The 13,023-nt window shown below is 46.8% G+C and overlaps 1 protein-coding gene across 1 annotated transcript in view; it reads right to left on the reverse strand.

Annotated features, from left to right (window-relative positions):
* Rell1 (RELT like 1) overlaps positions 1-10,025 on the reverse strand; it is a 40,618-nt gene extending 30,593 nt beyond the window's left edge. Inside the window, exon 1 of the mRNA XM_028765339.1 lies at positions 9,870-10,025. Within this exon, the coding sequence (XP_028621172.1) occupies positions 9,870-9,957 (88 nt within the window). The 5' untranslated portion in view covers positions 9,958-10,025. The remainder of the gene's footprint in view (positions 1-9,869) is intronic.
* Positions 10,026-13,023: the final 2,998 nt, after the last annotated feature.

Here is a 13,023-nt window from a genome sequence, read left to right on the forward strand (position 1 = left end):
GAGAGAGAGAGAGAGAGAGAGAGAGAGAGAGAGAGAGAGAGAGAGAGAGAGAGAGAGAGAGAGAGAGAGGGAACGCAGAGGTAGAGGAGTAGAGGCCGGCCATGACCACCACATGGAGAGAGGGGGAAGGGAAGGGGGGAGGGGACAGCAAACCTGCAAGCACGGGGTCAAGGGACCAAGAGAGAGAGGAGAGGGCAAGCAGCCCCTTTTATAGTGGGCAGGCCTACCTAGCTGTACTGTGGGGAGGAGCATACCTGGCTATTGCCAGGTAACTGTGGAGGTGGAGTTTAGACAGAATACTAACAGGGGTGTGGTAGGCAATATTCATTTGGAGACCTTTTTGGTTAACAATTTTTGACTAGCAACAAAAATCTAGTTTCAGTTGCTAAGATGCCTCGGTTTTCTCTTTAAGTAGATGGAGCAAGAATGAAAAAACAGACAATTAAATATAAAACTTTCCCTGGACTGATGATAGCGAAGAGCACACATCATCACGCTATACACGGAACATTTGGGGACCAGGAACATCCACGAACCTTTGGCTTCCCCTCCTCTGTGATGAGCAAGAAATCTCGCCTCTCGTCCTGATTACTCCCTGTAAGTCTCAGTTCCCTCCATGCCACGGAACAGACCACAGGGACCTGCTCCTCCCAGTGACTGCAAAAGTTAAATCTGCTCAAGTGATCAAATAGTTAACCCACCCCGTCTACTCAGCCGCCACGAAGAGTTTTAGTTAATAGGAAACATACCGCGGAAGCAAATGCATATAACTGAGGCCCAATACCATGGAAGAGATACAGTGCACGTGGTCTGTATGCAGGTCATCTCAGGATCACAGTCTGAGAGAAGTCACAGGAAAGGTTTCCTGAAGTATTATCCTTGATCTCAGCTGGAAGCATAGATACAAGGCAGGATAGCCTCGCCCAAGAGGAAACACAAATGAAGAGGGGTAAGCCCACTTCTCCCATCCCCCACACTCCCCTGCTTACTTCTGACTCTAGTCAACATCAACAGGAAATGTGACAGAAAAGCCAAGTCTCTCTCCATTCTCACTTCAAGCCCATTGTATATTATCTTAGCTGGTCCAGGGTGGAGCTGGCCACCTGGGCCATGACCAGCCTCCAGATGGACACCCAAGTTTGAGACGCATTGCTGCAGCTTAGCTTGCTGTTGTAGTAGCCCATTTCAGCTGCCAATACCACAACTAGGCTGGGTCACTTTAAAGAGGTTTACTTAGTTCACACTTCTAGAAGCTCCAGAGAGCCTACCTGATGGTGGTCTTTTAGCTGGCAGTCTCAGGGTAGTTCAGAGACTCACATGGAGAAATAGGAACCATGCACACAAGTGAGACCCACAGAGAGACATAGACACAGACTCTGCATGTTTCTACTCTGATCTCTTAATCTATGATGCTATGAGGATTCAAACATGAGGATGCCAAACTGAAGGCTTTATCAGAAGTTAATCAGCTCTAAACCATTAGGCTTCCAGCCTCCTAAGCCCTTGTGTAAACACACATATCCAAACCATCACACATGAGCCCCTCTTCTGCAACCACTGGTCCTTTTATCCAGCTAATGTCTCTAGCTGTGCAGTGGAAATTTAAGCCTTACTTGCTCCAGAAAGCTTGCCCCACCTGGCCTGGATTCCCGATTCTCCACACACCCTACCCCACACCCAGCCCCAGGTTAGCTACTCTGGCCTGTGCCTCTCTTCCTTTACTAGGGTGCTAAGACAGCTCCATGGGGCAAGGGTTCTTTATGCCCTGTTCACATCATTTCATCTTCTGTGCCTCGTGTGCTGTCGGGTGCTTTGTTAATATTTCATTTTCCCCTGGTCTCCTTGTTGCTGGCATCCTCTCGCCATCAATCAAAGGAATCTATTGCTATTTTGGACTGTGTTGAGATTTAGTTCTGAGATCCAGGTTAGTGGCGTATAGAGGTGGGGCCTTTGAGAGGTAATTGGGATTCGATCAGGTAATAAAGGTGAGGTCCCATCATGGCAATTAGCAACTTTATAAGCAGAGAAAGAGTGCCACACTGGCATGCACATTCCGGCTTGCCACACGACGGCCTCTATTATGGTGTGACGCAATGGAGGTCCTCTCCGGATGCCACACAGACGTCAGCGTGCTCGTGGACTTCTCAGCCTCCCAAACCAAGAGTCAAACGCACTTCTAGTCTTTTTCAACTACCCAGTGGCAAGCATTTTGTTATAGCAACGGGAAGGAGACTAAGATGCTCACGAAATAAATGGTTTTAAATACTTCATGTGTTGTGACATATAAAATATGATACGCACACAACTGGCATTGGCTGGCAGAATACAACTGACTGTGCCTTTGAAAAGAGATTCACGAATAGATTTGGAGTTTAAAAGCCTTTACACTGAAAACGTTCGCTAATACTTCCTCTCATGTCTCAGCCGCCACCCCCAACCCCCGCAATCTCCTTGTTGCTGGCATCCTCTCTCCAAGTCTAGTTTTGCCACCTTTGAAGGTAAACAAATCCCACCGAGGCTGATAGACAACAGCTTATCATCAATGCAGAGGAAGGCACAGGAGACTCAGTGCTAAGATCTGAGCGTGAATGTTCCAAAGAGTAACTTTCCACCCTAATATAAAGAATGGGGGCGGGGCTACAGAGAGATGACTTAATTGAGCCTGAGGACCCAGGACCCCAGATCACACTGCATATAACTCCAGGTCCAGGAGATCCACCTCGTATACACACACACACACACACACACACACACACACACACACACGGTGGGGGGCGAGGAGGAAATGAATTCTAGTCTTTTCGCTCGAATTTTAAAAACCTACCATTCCAGTGAACAAGACCCACACATGATGTCACCCTAATGGCTGTTGGGGATGAGCCGCCCATGACTCCTGCAGGCCACAGTAGCCTTTTGGGCTCAGTCTCCCCACATGCACAACTACGGGACTAATAACAAGATGACCATCTCTAAAGTCATGTCACTAAGAACAAACGTCACTCCCATAATAGCCGTCATTCTTCTGAGGTCACGTTCATCCCACATCAAATCGCTGGGGAAGCAGACCTTCCTGAGCGTGAACACCAGGAGCAGGTGTGGACAGAGGACACCAGCCAGGAGCAGGGACAGCTGCGGGTCCATGTCAATGCAAGGACATGCCAACAGGACAGGAGGGTCCCAGAAGGTACAAAGAAGCGTTCTTAAATCTTGGTGGTACCAGCTCAGTTTCCCCTCTACTAAATAAACTCTGAGGACATCGCCAGAGACCCTTCTAGCCCCTAGTACTACAGACTGCTTTCCGGTTATGAGATTTCATTTCATCCAAATATGTCCCTGCGAGTAAAGTAACTAATTAGACCTTCACTAACCAAAGGATATGGCATGATAACTACATCAAGTCCTAAGGAAATGCAGACTCAGTTTTTGTGCCTACAGCTCCAGACTGGCTGGCGGCATTGATGCGTCCCCCAAAGTTCTTCCACCTGCCCCCCCCAAAAAAAAGCATAGTTGTTTATCTTTATAAAGGTAATGGTTTCCTTGCTTCCTTCTCTTTCCTTGTAATACTGTGACTGCCAGTAGCTTTGCTTCTACCTCCCAGGAGAAGCCACACAGTCAAGCCCATTGCCCCGTATTCCCTCCCCCGTAGGGTGGAGATGCGGCCCAATCCTGCTTCCTCGAAGCCCCTCTTGTCCCTTCCATCATTGGCACCAGAGCCCAGAGCTCCATGGTATAGGACAACAGGTGCTTGACAATGGCAGAGTACTAGAAAGGGCATTTCTGGAGTGGTTGGTTCGATTTGCTTTGGTTGTTTTCCTTAAACAAAGTAGCCCAGATTAACTTGGAACTCACTATGCAGCCCAGGCCGGCCTTGAACTCACAACAATCTCGTCCTGGCCTCCTAGTACTGGGGTTACAGGCTTAAGACCAGTTTTGGAGTGGTTAGGAATTTTGTTTCATCTTTTTTTATGTGAAATGTCTATGCCTGGCTATGAGCGAATAATAAAGCAACCCTTTTTAGCATACCTACACCACCAACACTGGGCCAAGCTTCCAGTGCTTTGGCTCACATAATTGTGATAATAACCACATAAAGCAGCTTGGCTGCATTATCTCCATGATACCGGTAAGAGAAGTGGTTTAAAGACTTGTTTTCTCTGTACAGCAGGCACTTTTATTAGTGGTTCAAAATGTTGTTATACCCAAGAGTTTGCAAACCAGTAAGGAGGGAGTCTGGGGAGGGCTCCTGGGAAGGACTGACAACTAACACAGGAAATGGAAGAACCCAGGCTGGGGAATTGTCTCTTTTTTGGCATCCCAGACAGTGCCAAAGGAGGAAAGACAATAAGCTGGAGGCCTTGGGGTATTGCATGTGGCAATGGAAACTGGGTCTCCTGAGTTCAAGGAGGCTGGCCAGGAAACCTCCAGATAAGATGACTGGCCCCAAGAACTCAGGTTGCCTGAGGGGGTGGGGGGGTATCTCCAAAATGTTCCTTGACAGATTCAATTTCTTTCTCTCACAAAGAGAGCCGTGTCACTAGCTGGCAGAGAAGAGGGCCAGCCTATAACCTCTCTACTTACCCATCAAGGTTCCATTTCATAGAGCAGTCACCCATAGAACTACCAAACAGCAGAAACCCAGCTGCAGCCAAGTGTCTGTATTAGATCCTACCCTAGAATGTCCAAGCGGCCTTCCTTCTCCTGAAGTGCTCTGCATCAGAGAGGTTATTGTCTTCGTGGTTATTTGGCTGATTTTTTTTTTAAGTCTCTACTGGCTATTTGTTACTTTTCAAATCTCTGTAAGATTTTAAGATGTACTTTTATGTTTAAGTGTGTGAGTGTTCTGCCTGATTGTATGTATGTATATGTACTATGTTTGTGCCTGGGCCCATGGAAGAAAGAAAAAAGGGGCACCACATGCCTGCATCTGGAGTTAGTTACAGTTGGTTATGAGTTGCTATAGCCCCTCTCTGTAGGATTCCTGCTATTTCTCCATGGGATATTTTAGATTTCTATGGGATACTTAAACTTGGCTCCTAAGAGATGTGAGAAAACGCGATGAGTCAGGGAAAGGAAATGCAAGGCCATGAGTCCTTAACTGAAACCCTGGAGGCAGATGCCTGATTGCCGAAAGGTAGCTGAGTTCACTCAACACGCAGTGTGTCACAGTCAGAAGTCAAACGTGCTGGGTGGCTACAGCAAGGCACGTGGACAGTCAACCTACATGAGAGCATACGTGAACTTGCTTTCCCACTGGGGCAGGCCGTGTATTACCACCACCTGAGTATATCAAAAATCTTCATTTTTTTTCAGAGCATTTTGCATTTGAGAAATGTCCAGAAAGGATTACAGCAATGTACAAATGACTTGGATACTAGGGAGAGGCAAAGAAAACCAACCTGATAAAGGATAGTAAAAACAATAAAAAGCCAATCTCGCAGAACCCAAAGATGATAACATTAAAATAAGGTACCAACGCCTCCCTAACAAATTAGCAGCTACATTTTTATTTTCAGGAGAAAAATACTAGGAGCGAGTAGTGAGTGCTTTAAACAACTTCTTTAAGAGTATAAACCAGGAGTTATCAACGGCCTCACAGTGTGAACAGCACTGACCTCCAAGTTGCTTTTCCAGGAACTCATTTTCTACACAGGTAATTAACTACTGGACCAAGCCTTGTGGACAGAGGTGTTCACCGAAACAATGGAGATTTAAATCTCATTTTAAAACAGTCACTGACAACTACAGCCTCCTGGAAAGGAGGCACAGTGTGGTAAAACATGGTGAAGCTACACGATGGAACACTAAGACACCTTTCTAGTGCTTCAGAGAGGGAGTCTGCATATGACAACAGTAAAAGGAACCCGGGCCAATAAAACTGCACTGCATTAGGATACTACCCAAGGTCAAGATGCATGGAGAAAGACCAGAACGGAACACAAACTGAGGCAAGGCCTCTAGGGAAGAGATCAAGGGTAACTCTCTCCCTCCTCCCACTCAAACCGTAGGAGGGACTTTTCTAAACTACCTAGACCGCTAGAAAGGGAGTCATACCGCTGTGACTCTTCATAAACATTTTAGAATGAAAAGAATTGTCTTTCCAAAGAGGAAAAGGAATGGTTCAGAATGGAATTTAGAACTGAACAGATAGGACAGAATGGCGAGGCCCAGGTCACTCCCAGTAACTTCCCACTTCTCAGAGGGTCCACATTCCCAGCCATTAACACAGGATCAGTCCTGTGGAATTACACAGAATTAGTGATCTGAGTACAAAGACCACTACCTGCCATCAGATAGGCAGTAATAAACACTGAATTCCACTTTCCAAAAAAAAAAAAAAAAAGGTGAAGAAGACACAGGCCACACTGTACAATGCTGACTTTCAATTTTAGTCCTTCATCTTACGCCAGATCTTTTTGTTGTTAGTTTCCTTTGTTGAGACAGGGTCCCTCAGTGTAGCCCTGGCTGCCCTGAAACTCACCCTATAGACCACGCTGGCTTCAAATTCACAGAATAAGCCTGCTTCTGCCTCCTGAGTGCTGGGATTGAAAGCGTGTGCCACCATGCTCAGCCTTCTTACACCAGATTTTTTACTCTCAAGGCTTAGCTGCCCCAAAACTTTTGCCAACCTCCTTGCTGTGTATGACATTTTATATACATTAAGACTGTACAGTATTAAAATTAATTAAATGTGGCATATAAATGATACATACTATAATCCTGGAATAAAGACAAAAATTGCACAGACGTCATTTACGTGTAAATAAAAGAAAATGAAACTTTAAAATCTTTACCAGTTTCTAAGACACAACCACAAAGATTACTGGATAACTCTTAAGAAACAGTTTTAACTAATGACAATTTGCTTTTGTTTCTTTTTCTTTTTCTATCTATTCATTCGTTTGTTTGTTGGCTTTCGGAAGTGCTAGAGATCCAATCAAGGCATTCCTGACCATGACAGCGGCAGGCAGGCAAGGTGAGTGTTCTGTCACTGAGCGCCCAGAGCCCACAGTACAATGATGCCAACTGTTGATTTCAGGCCTTCAAACTTAGACCACATTGTTTTTAAATAACAGTATTTTTAATGTGTATCATTCTAAATGATATAATTAAAATGGCCCAACATGCAATAAGACTTCAACATCAAAGCCAAACTACTTTTTAAAAAAGTAAAAAATTAAAGTCTTCTGTTTGAATGCCCTGGACTGTGCTTCTCACATTTAAATTCAACTCCTCCCAAACTTTCCCTCTCTCTTTTCTGAAGAGCTAGGAAAAAAAAAAAAAATACACAGAGGGGATAAAGAAATGACAGTCACTGGTGACATTTTTCATTTCCTCTTTAAATTTGGAGTAAGCATGAAATTCCAAGCTCCAAACAGTATTTTTTTCTCCAAAACACTGCACCCAATGTCTAGGAACTATGTGGACATTCAGCTAAGCAGCTGCCCAGCCAAAAGAGAACCCAGAATTTAATCAAACATATCTTCAACATCTAAATGAGGAATCTGAGGCTGGATGGATGCCCACAGAGCCCAGGGACTGTGCATCCCTCGCAGTACCAGCCCTGGAACTGTTTTACCATCTCTCTACTCAAGGGCTGTGCCCACTGACAGGAGAGATAAGAAACCAAGAAGCCCCGAGGCTGCCACCAGAGAACTTAAGTATATAAATAAGGCAAGATCTGGAAAAGCACCTCTGCTGCCTGCACAGTAGGCTCTGATGCCACTGTTTAGATGGCTTACAAAAAAGGAAGTGAAAGAGACTGCCACCCACCCGCTGTGAAGCTAGCTCTCAGTCCTTTCTCTACTCTATGGCTCAGATGACTACATACTCGTGATGTGATGTTTGGGCATCTTAGAACTATCTCACAATTTAAGTCAGGTTGCTGAGGCTGACTTATCCTTTATTTTCTCTGGGAAGCAGTGGGGGACAGTAGAAAGAAAATGAATCTAAAGTCAACCAGGCTGTATTCTCACATTCATTCTCATTCTCTCTCTCTCTCTCTCTCTCTCTCTCTCTCTCTCTCTCTCTCTCTGTTTCTCCCGTCCCCCTCTCCCTCTCTCTCTCTCCTTATCCAATGCTTACTGATGACAAGCCTCAGTTGTTCTACAAAAAATAAACACATCTTGGGTCATGAGGAATAAGTTTTGAAATACACATGAAGCCCCCAACTAAAGCACACAGCAGGCTGTCTATATGAGTTCCCATCTCCTTCTTCCTACTTCTGGGCTTAGAGTCCAATGAGATACGATGCCAGCTGTTCCAGGCTCATCTCTTGATACAGGCCCCAAGCCTGCCAGCAAATTCCAACTTCTATCCTTTCCACCTTAGATACTTCATTCTTTTTAAGCATTAACATTCACTCAAAATAGCACGGATAGGTAGGACTTTCTTCAGTCCCATTGCAGGGCTGATACCGGATGTTGTTGAGAAACCCAACAAAACAAAACCCTTCTCTTAGGAGTGGATTTCTCCTGATGATGCCTCATCACATGTCTCACTAAACTGTAACAATCTGGCTCCTAGGTTAAGGTTTTTTTGTTGCTGTTGTTCCAAACTTTGCAACAAGTGATACCTCGTACTACCTGCAGCCTCCAGTCTACTTTGAACTGTTTTGTACTTACAAGTCCCAGCAAAGAAACACAAGATGCACATGAAAAATCTCATCTCCCATCCAATAAAACTTGTCACTAGCTTCCCTTTCCCCTGGGTAGACGGCTGAAGGAAATGTCGATCTGCTAATAAATACTCAGGAGATACATTGTCTATCTAACCTCTTCCCTTGCTAGCATGTTCTGAATCCAATGAAAAAGTAAAGGCCAAATGATAAGCCAGTTTCGAAGTTCTAAGTGACTAGAATGTTCTCAGAAGAGCAGTACGTATATTTTACAGAGGAGACAGTCGCTGTTGGAAGCCTTCCAGATACTTATTATTTGGGCCCAAAGAGGAGCCACCCCAGAAGGCAAGCTTGGCAGAGTCTGCTGACGTAAGAATCAGCCTGTGGTAACCCCAAATGGCCAGGAAGGCTTAACTTTTTTTTTTAAGTACTGTAGTGAGGTGGCAATTAAGAGTGGGAAACAATTATTAAGAATCCCTGGTGTGCGTCTTATAAAAACAGGAGCGCAAGGCAAAGGCTTCCTTAAGTAAAAGGTAGACCTCTTAAATTTCAGTTAGAAACTCCCTCTGATGGCTTGTAGTTGAAGCCAACACTCAGCGTCTCAGCTGGTGGCTTCTACCCTGAACCACAGAGGTTCCTTTTGTCATGACAGGAGTGGATACAAAGAAAAAAGCAGTATACATTATAGATGTCCTTTCCTCTTTCCCGGCCTTATTTATCCAGCATATATGGGAAGGAGTGAGAAATTCCCGACTTACTAAAAGAATCCATAAGCACTTGCAAAGACTGGCACTTTCAAGGCTTTAAAATAATGAAAAGCAAAGAAGAAAATAAAGCGAAGAAGGAGGCTGTAAAGCAGAACCCAGTCCCGGGTGTCAAGATCTTCGGGTGGTGAGGCCTTTGAGGACCAGGACAGTAGAAAGGGGTCCACGGCTGGGGAGAAGGCGCCCCAGGAAACGACATCCTGAAGAGTCCGAGTTGGGGTCCCGCCGTTCTTAGAAGCCGCAGGGGAGGGAAGGCGGGATCCCGGCAGGCGGGTGGGGAGGGACTCGAGCCGTGCTGCGCGCCGCACCCTGCCCGGGCCACCCCGGGACACCCAGATGTTCAGAGCCAGATCCGGTAACAGAGCTGGGCGCGCGCAATTCAGGGCGCGGCGGGGCTGTGGGCTCTACCGGTCCCGACCCGTCGGGCCCCTGGCTCCCTTCAGTGCGCAGACCCAACTCACCAGGCGTCCCGACCCGGACCAAGCACTCACCCGGGGCCACCAGCGGGGAACTCACGGCGCCTCTTACGAACACTGAAGCAGCAAGCACAGCGGACCCCGGGAGTCCCCACGGAGCCATCGCCGCGTCCCTCTGCCCTCCTCGCCCCGGCCGCCGCGTCCCGGATCCAGGTGGACGGTGCAGTTCGAGAGCTGCCGGGTGGATTGAGTGCAGGAGCTCGGCCCCCGCGAGCCCCTACCCGCTCGGCCTGGACCCGCCGAGGCCCCGCCCACAGCACGGAAGCCCCGCCCCGTCTCGCCGCGCCCCGGTTGCCTTAAGCCTAGACCCGCCTCCGCACGCATGACCCCTCCCCCGAGCCCAAGCCTCGCCTCTCCTGTCACTCCCCCTTCCCCTCCAAACCCTTGGGTAGCGTCAGCCGCGCGCCTAAGCCGTGGCCCCACCCCAAACCCCGCCCACTGCTGACTCTCTCCGCCTCCTCTGTTGGGCGCGCTAACCCTGCCCGGCGATGTGGCGGAGCTGCGCGGGAGCCTCAGGCTGGGGCGGGTTACTCCTTCTCCAGGGTCCTGGGACTAGTCAGACTTGGGAAGAGGAAGGCAGAGGTTAGGCCAGGAAGCCCGGGATGGAGAGCAGACAGGGTCGGCAGTTTCGGAATGGCGTGATTTTTTTTTTCTCTATTGGAGTCTTTACCCAGTTAATTAACCTGAGTTAGTGGTCTAGGAAGGAATGCTACTACGTTCAAAGTCATGTTTGGTTGTTTAAAACTTAAGGAGAATAGATGAAAAACTTTTAATTGTTCCCATTCTGTCTAAGCTACTTCTGTTGAGGAACATATCCCCACACATTTCCAGGAATAACTTACAGGGCTTTTGTTTGGTTGGTTGTTTGCTTGAGTTGGCTTGGGTTTTGTTTTAATCATCTTGCAAACACTCCCCTGGAACAGCTCTTCAAGTTGTCCAGTCACTTGTGTCTTCATGTCCTCACATCAGCTCTGTAAGATGAGTGTTATCCCCATTTCACCGGCCAGGAAGTGAGCCCACGATGTCTGAGCTACCTGGGCCACCATGCTCAATGTAATTATCTCCGTGTTCGCTGGCAGCTTTCATCTCAGCACCTGGCTCAAGGACAGCAAGCACTAAGAGGTCAGAAGGAGTTGTTAAAGGGAAATGAACCCTTTTCTGAGTACCTTCGTCTTCACTAACCCGTGGAGACTCCACACAAGGTCCTTAAAGCCCAGTCTTGACAGAGATGATTTGAATGGAGGGTAGGTCTTCAGCCCCTTCTGTAAACTGACTGACTGGTGGCCTCTAATTTTTAAGGGGGAGTTATTTCTCCTTTCTAACATCCTCCACCCTTCTGTTACAAACAGCAATGATGTGAGAATTACCAGGGAGAGAAGCGCCAGGTAGCTGAGGCTGAAGGTTGGAGGCCCTGCCCTTTGAGCCAAAGACAGGAACTATGTGTCCTGTGCCCAGTTTGTGGCTCATCCTGTAGTCTGACAAACATAGAAGAAAGTCTTTTCTACTTTTATATCAAAGGGAAAGGCTTGAGACAGAATGCAAAGACATTTGTGCTGGCCGGGGTTTTTTGGTCAACTTAACACAAACTAGATTCATCCGAGAACATCGATTGGGAAAATGTCTCCATAAGATCAGGCTGTAGGCAAGCCTGTAGGGTATTTTTTTCTTAATTAGTGATTGATTGGTGAGGGAAGGCCCAGCCTATTCTATGGTTTCTGTGAGAAAGCAGGCTGACCAAGCCATGAGGAGCAAGCCAGTAAGCAGTACTTCTCCATGGTCTCTGTGTCAGCTCCTGCCTCCAGGTTCCTATCCTGCTTGAGTTCCTGGCTTGATTTCCTCTGATAATAAACAGATTGTGGAAGTGGAAGCCAAACAAGTCCTTTCCTCCCTGTGGTAGTTTGAATAGGACTGGCTTCCATAGACTCATGGGTTTGAATGCTCAGTCACCAGCGAGTGACACTATTAGGCCTTGTTGGAGGAAGGACATCACTGGGGATTGGGCTTTGATATCTCAGAAGCTCAAGCCAGGCCTGGTGGTTCAAGGCTGCCTGAGGATCTGATGTAGAACTCTCAGCTACCTCTCCAGCACCACACGTGTCTGCATGCCGCCATGCTTCCGGCCATGATGATAATGAACTCAAACTCCGAACTGTAAGCCAGCCCCAAATAATTGTTTTCCTTTAAAAGAGTTGCCATGGACGGACATGGTGTCCCTTCCCAGTGACTAAGACACTCCCTCCCCAAGTTGTTTTAGTCACAGTGTTTCATCACAGCAATAGTAAACCCTACAAAGTACATAATAGGACAAGCATTCGTGTGGTTATCTATTAGAGGAGAGAATCCTGGGCTTAGATACTAAAGGACAAATTTTCTTTTTCTTTTTCTTTTTTGAGACAGGGTTTCTCTGTGTAGCCCTGGCTGTCCTGGAACTCACTCTGTAGACCAGGCTGGCCTCAAATTCAGAAATCCACCTGCCTCTGCCTCCCAAGTGCTGGGATTAAAGGCGTGTGCCACCACTGCCTGGCCCTAAAGGACAAATTTTCATCAATTGCCAAAGCAGCTACATCGATTATTGAAAATACAGCACTAAGTGCCAGAAATGGGTCTGGGGTCCCAGGACAATGCACATAATCCGAAATATTTTAGCAACACAAAAAGTTTTACTTCAGCAGATGGGTGCAGCCAAACCAGATCAAGCAGGCAAGCACACCCAGTGGCTGTCCTGCTGGGTTCTTATTCCTAAACAAAAGGAGTCCTGTGCCTCTCTCTGAATGGTCAGAGCTCAACCTCACCTTATTACGTGATTGGCTAGTTTAAAGTGACAAAGCCTGTAAGCAGGATGCATTTTCAGCAGGGAGGCAACCCCCGAGCACATATTCTGATTTCACGACGTGCTGACCCTGGAGGAATATGAATTTCTGCTAAGGCGCTTCTTTACAATTTTTTTAAATGGAGATTTGTCCTGTTTAACCCTTGGGGGAAAAGGGGATGATAAACTTTGTTTTTATTACATTTCCTGAATAAAGAAGAACACACTTATCTGTTTTTTGTCTTGTTTTTTGTTTTGGGGGGTTTTGTTTTGCTTCGTTTTGTTTTGAGACAAGGTTTCTCTGTATAGCCCTGGCTGTCCTGGAACTCACTCTGTAGACCAGGCTGGCCTCAAATTCGG

Source organism: Grammomys surdaster, unplaced genomic scaffold, assembly GCF_004785775.1.
Source record: "Grammomys surdaster isolate TR1022 unplaced genomic scaffold, NIH_TR_1.0 150, whole genome shotgun sequence".
In the NCBI taxonomy this organism is placed as follows: Eukaryota; Metazoa; Chordata; class Mammalia; order Rodentia; family Muridae; genus Grammomys; species Grammomys surdaster.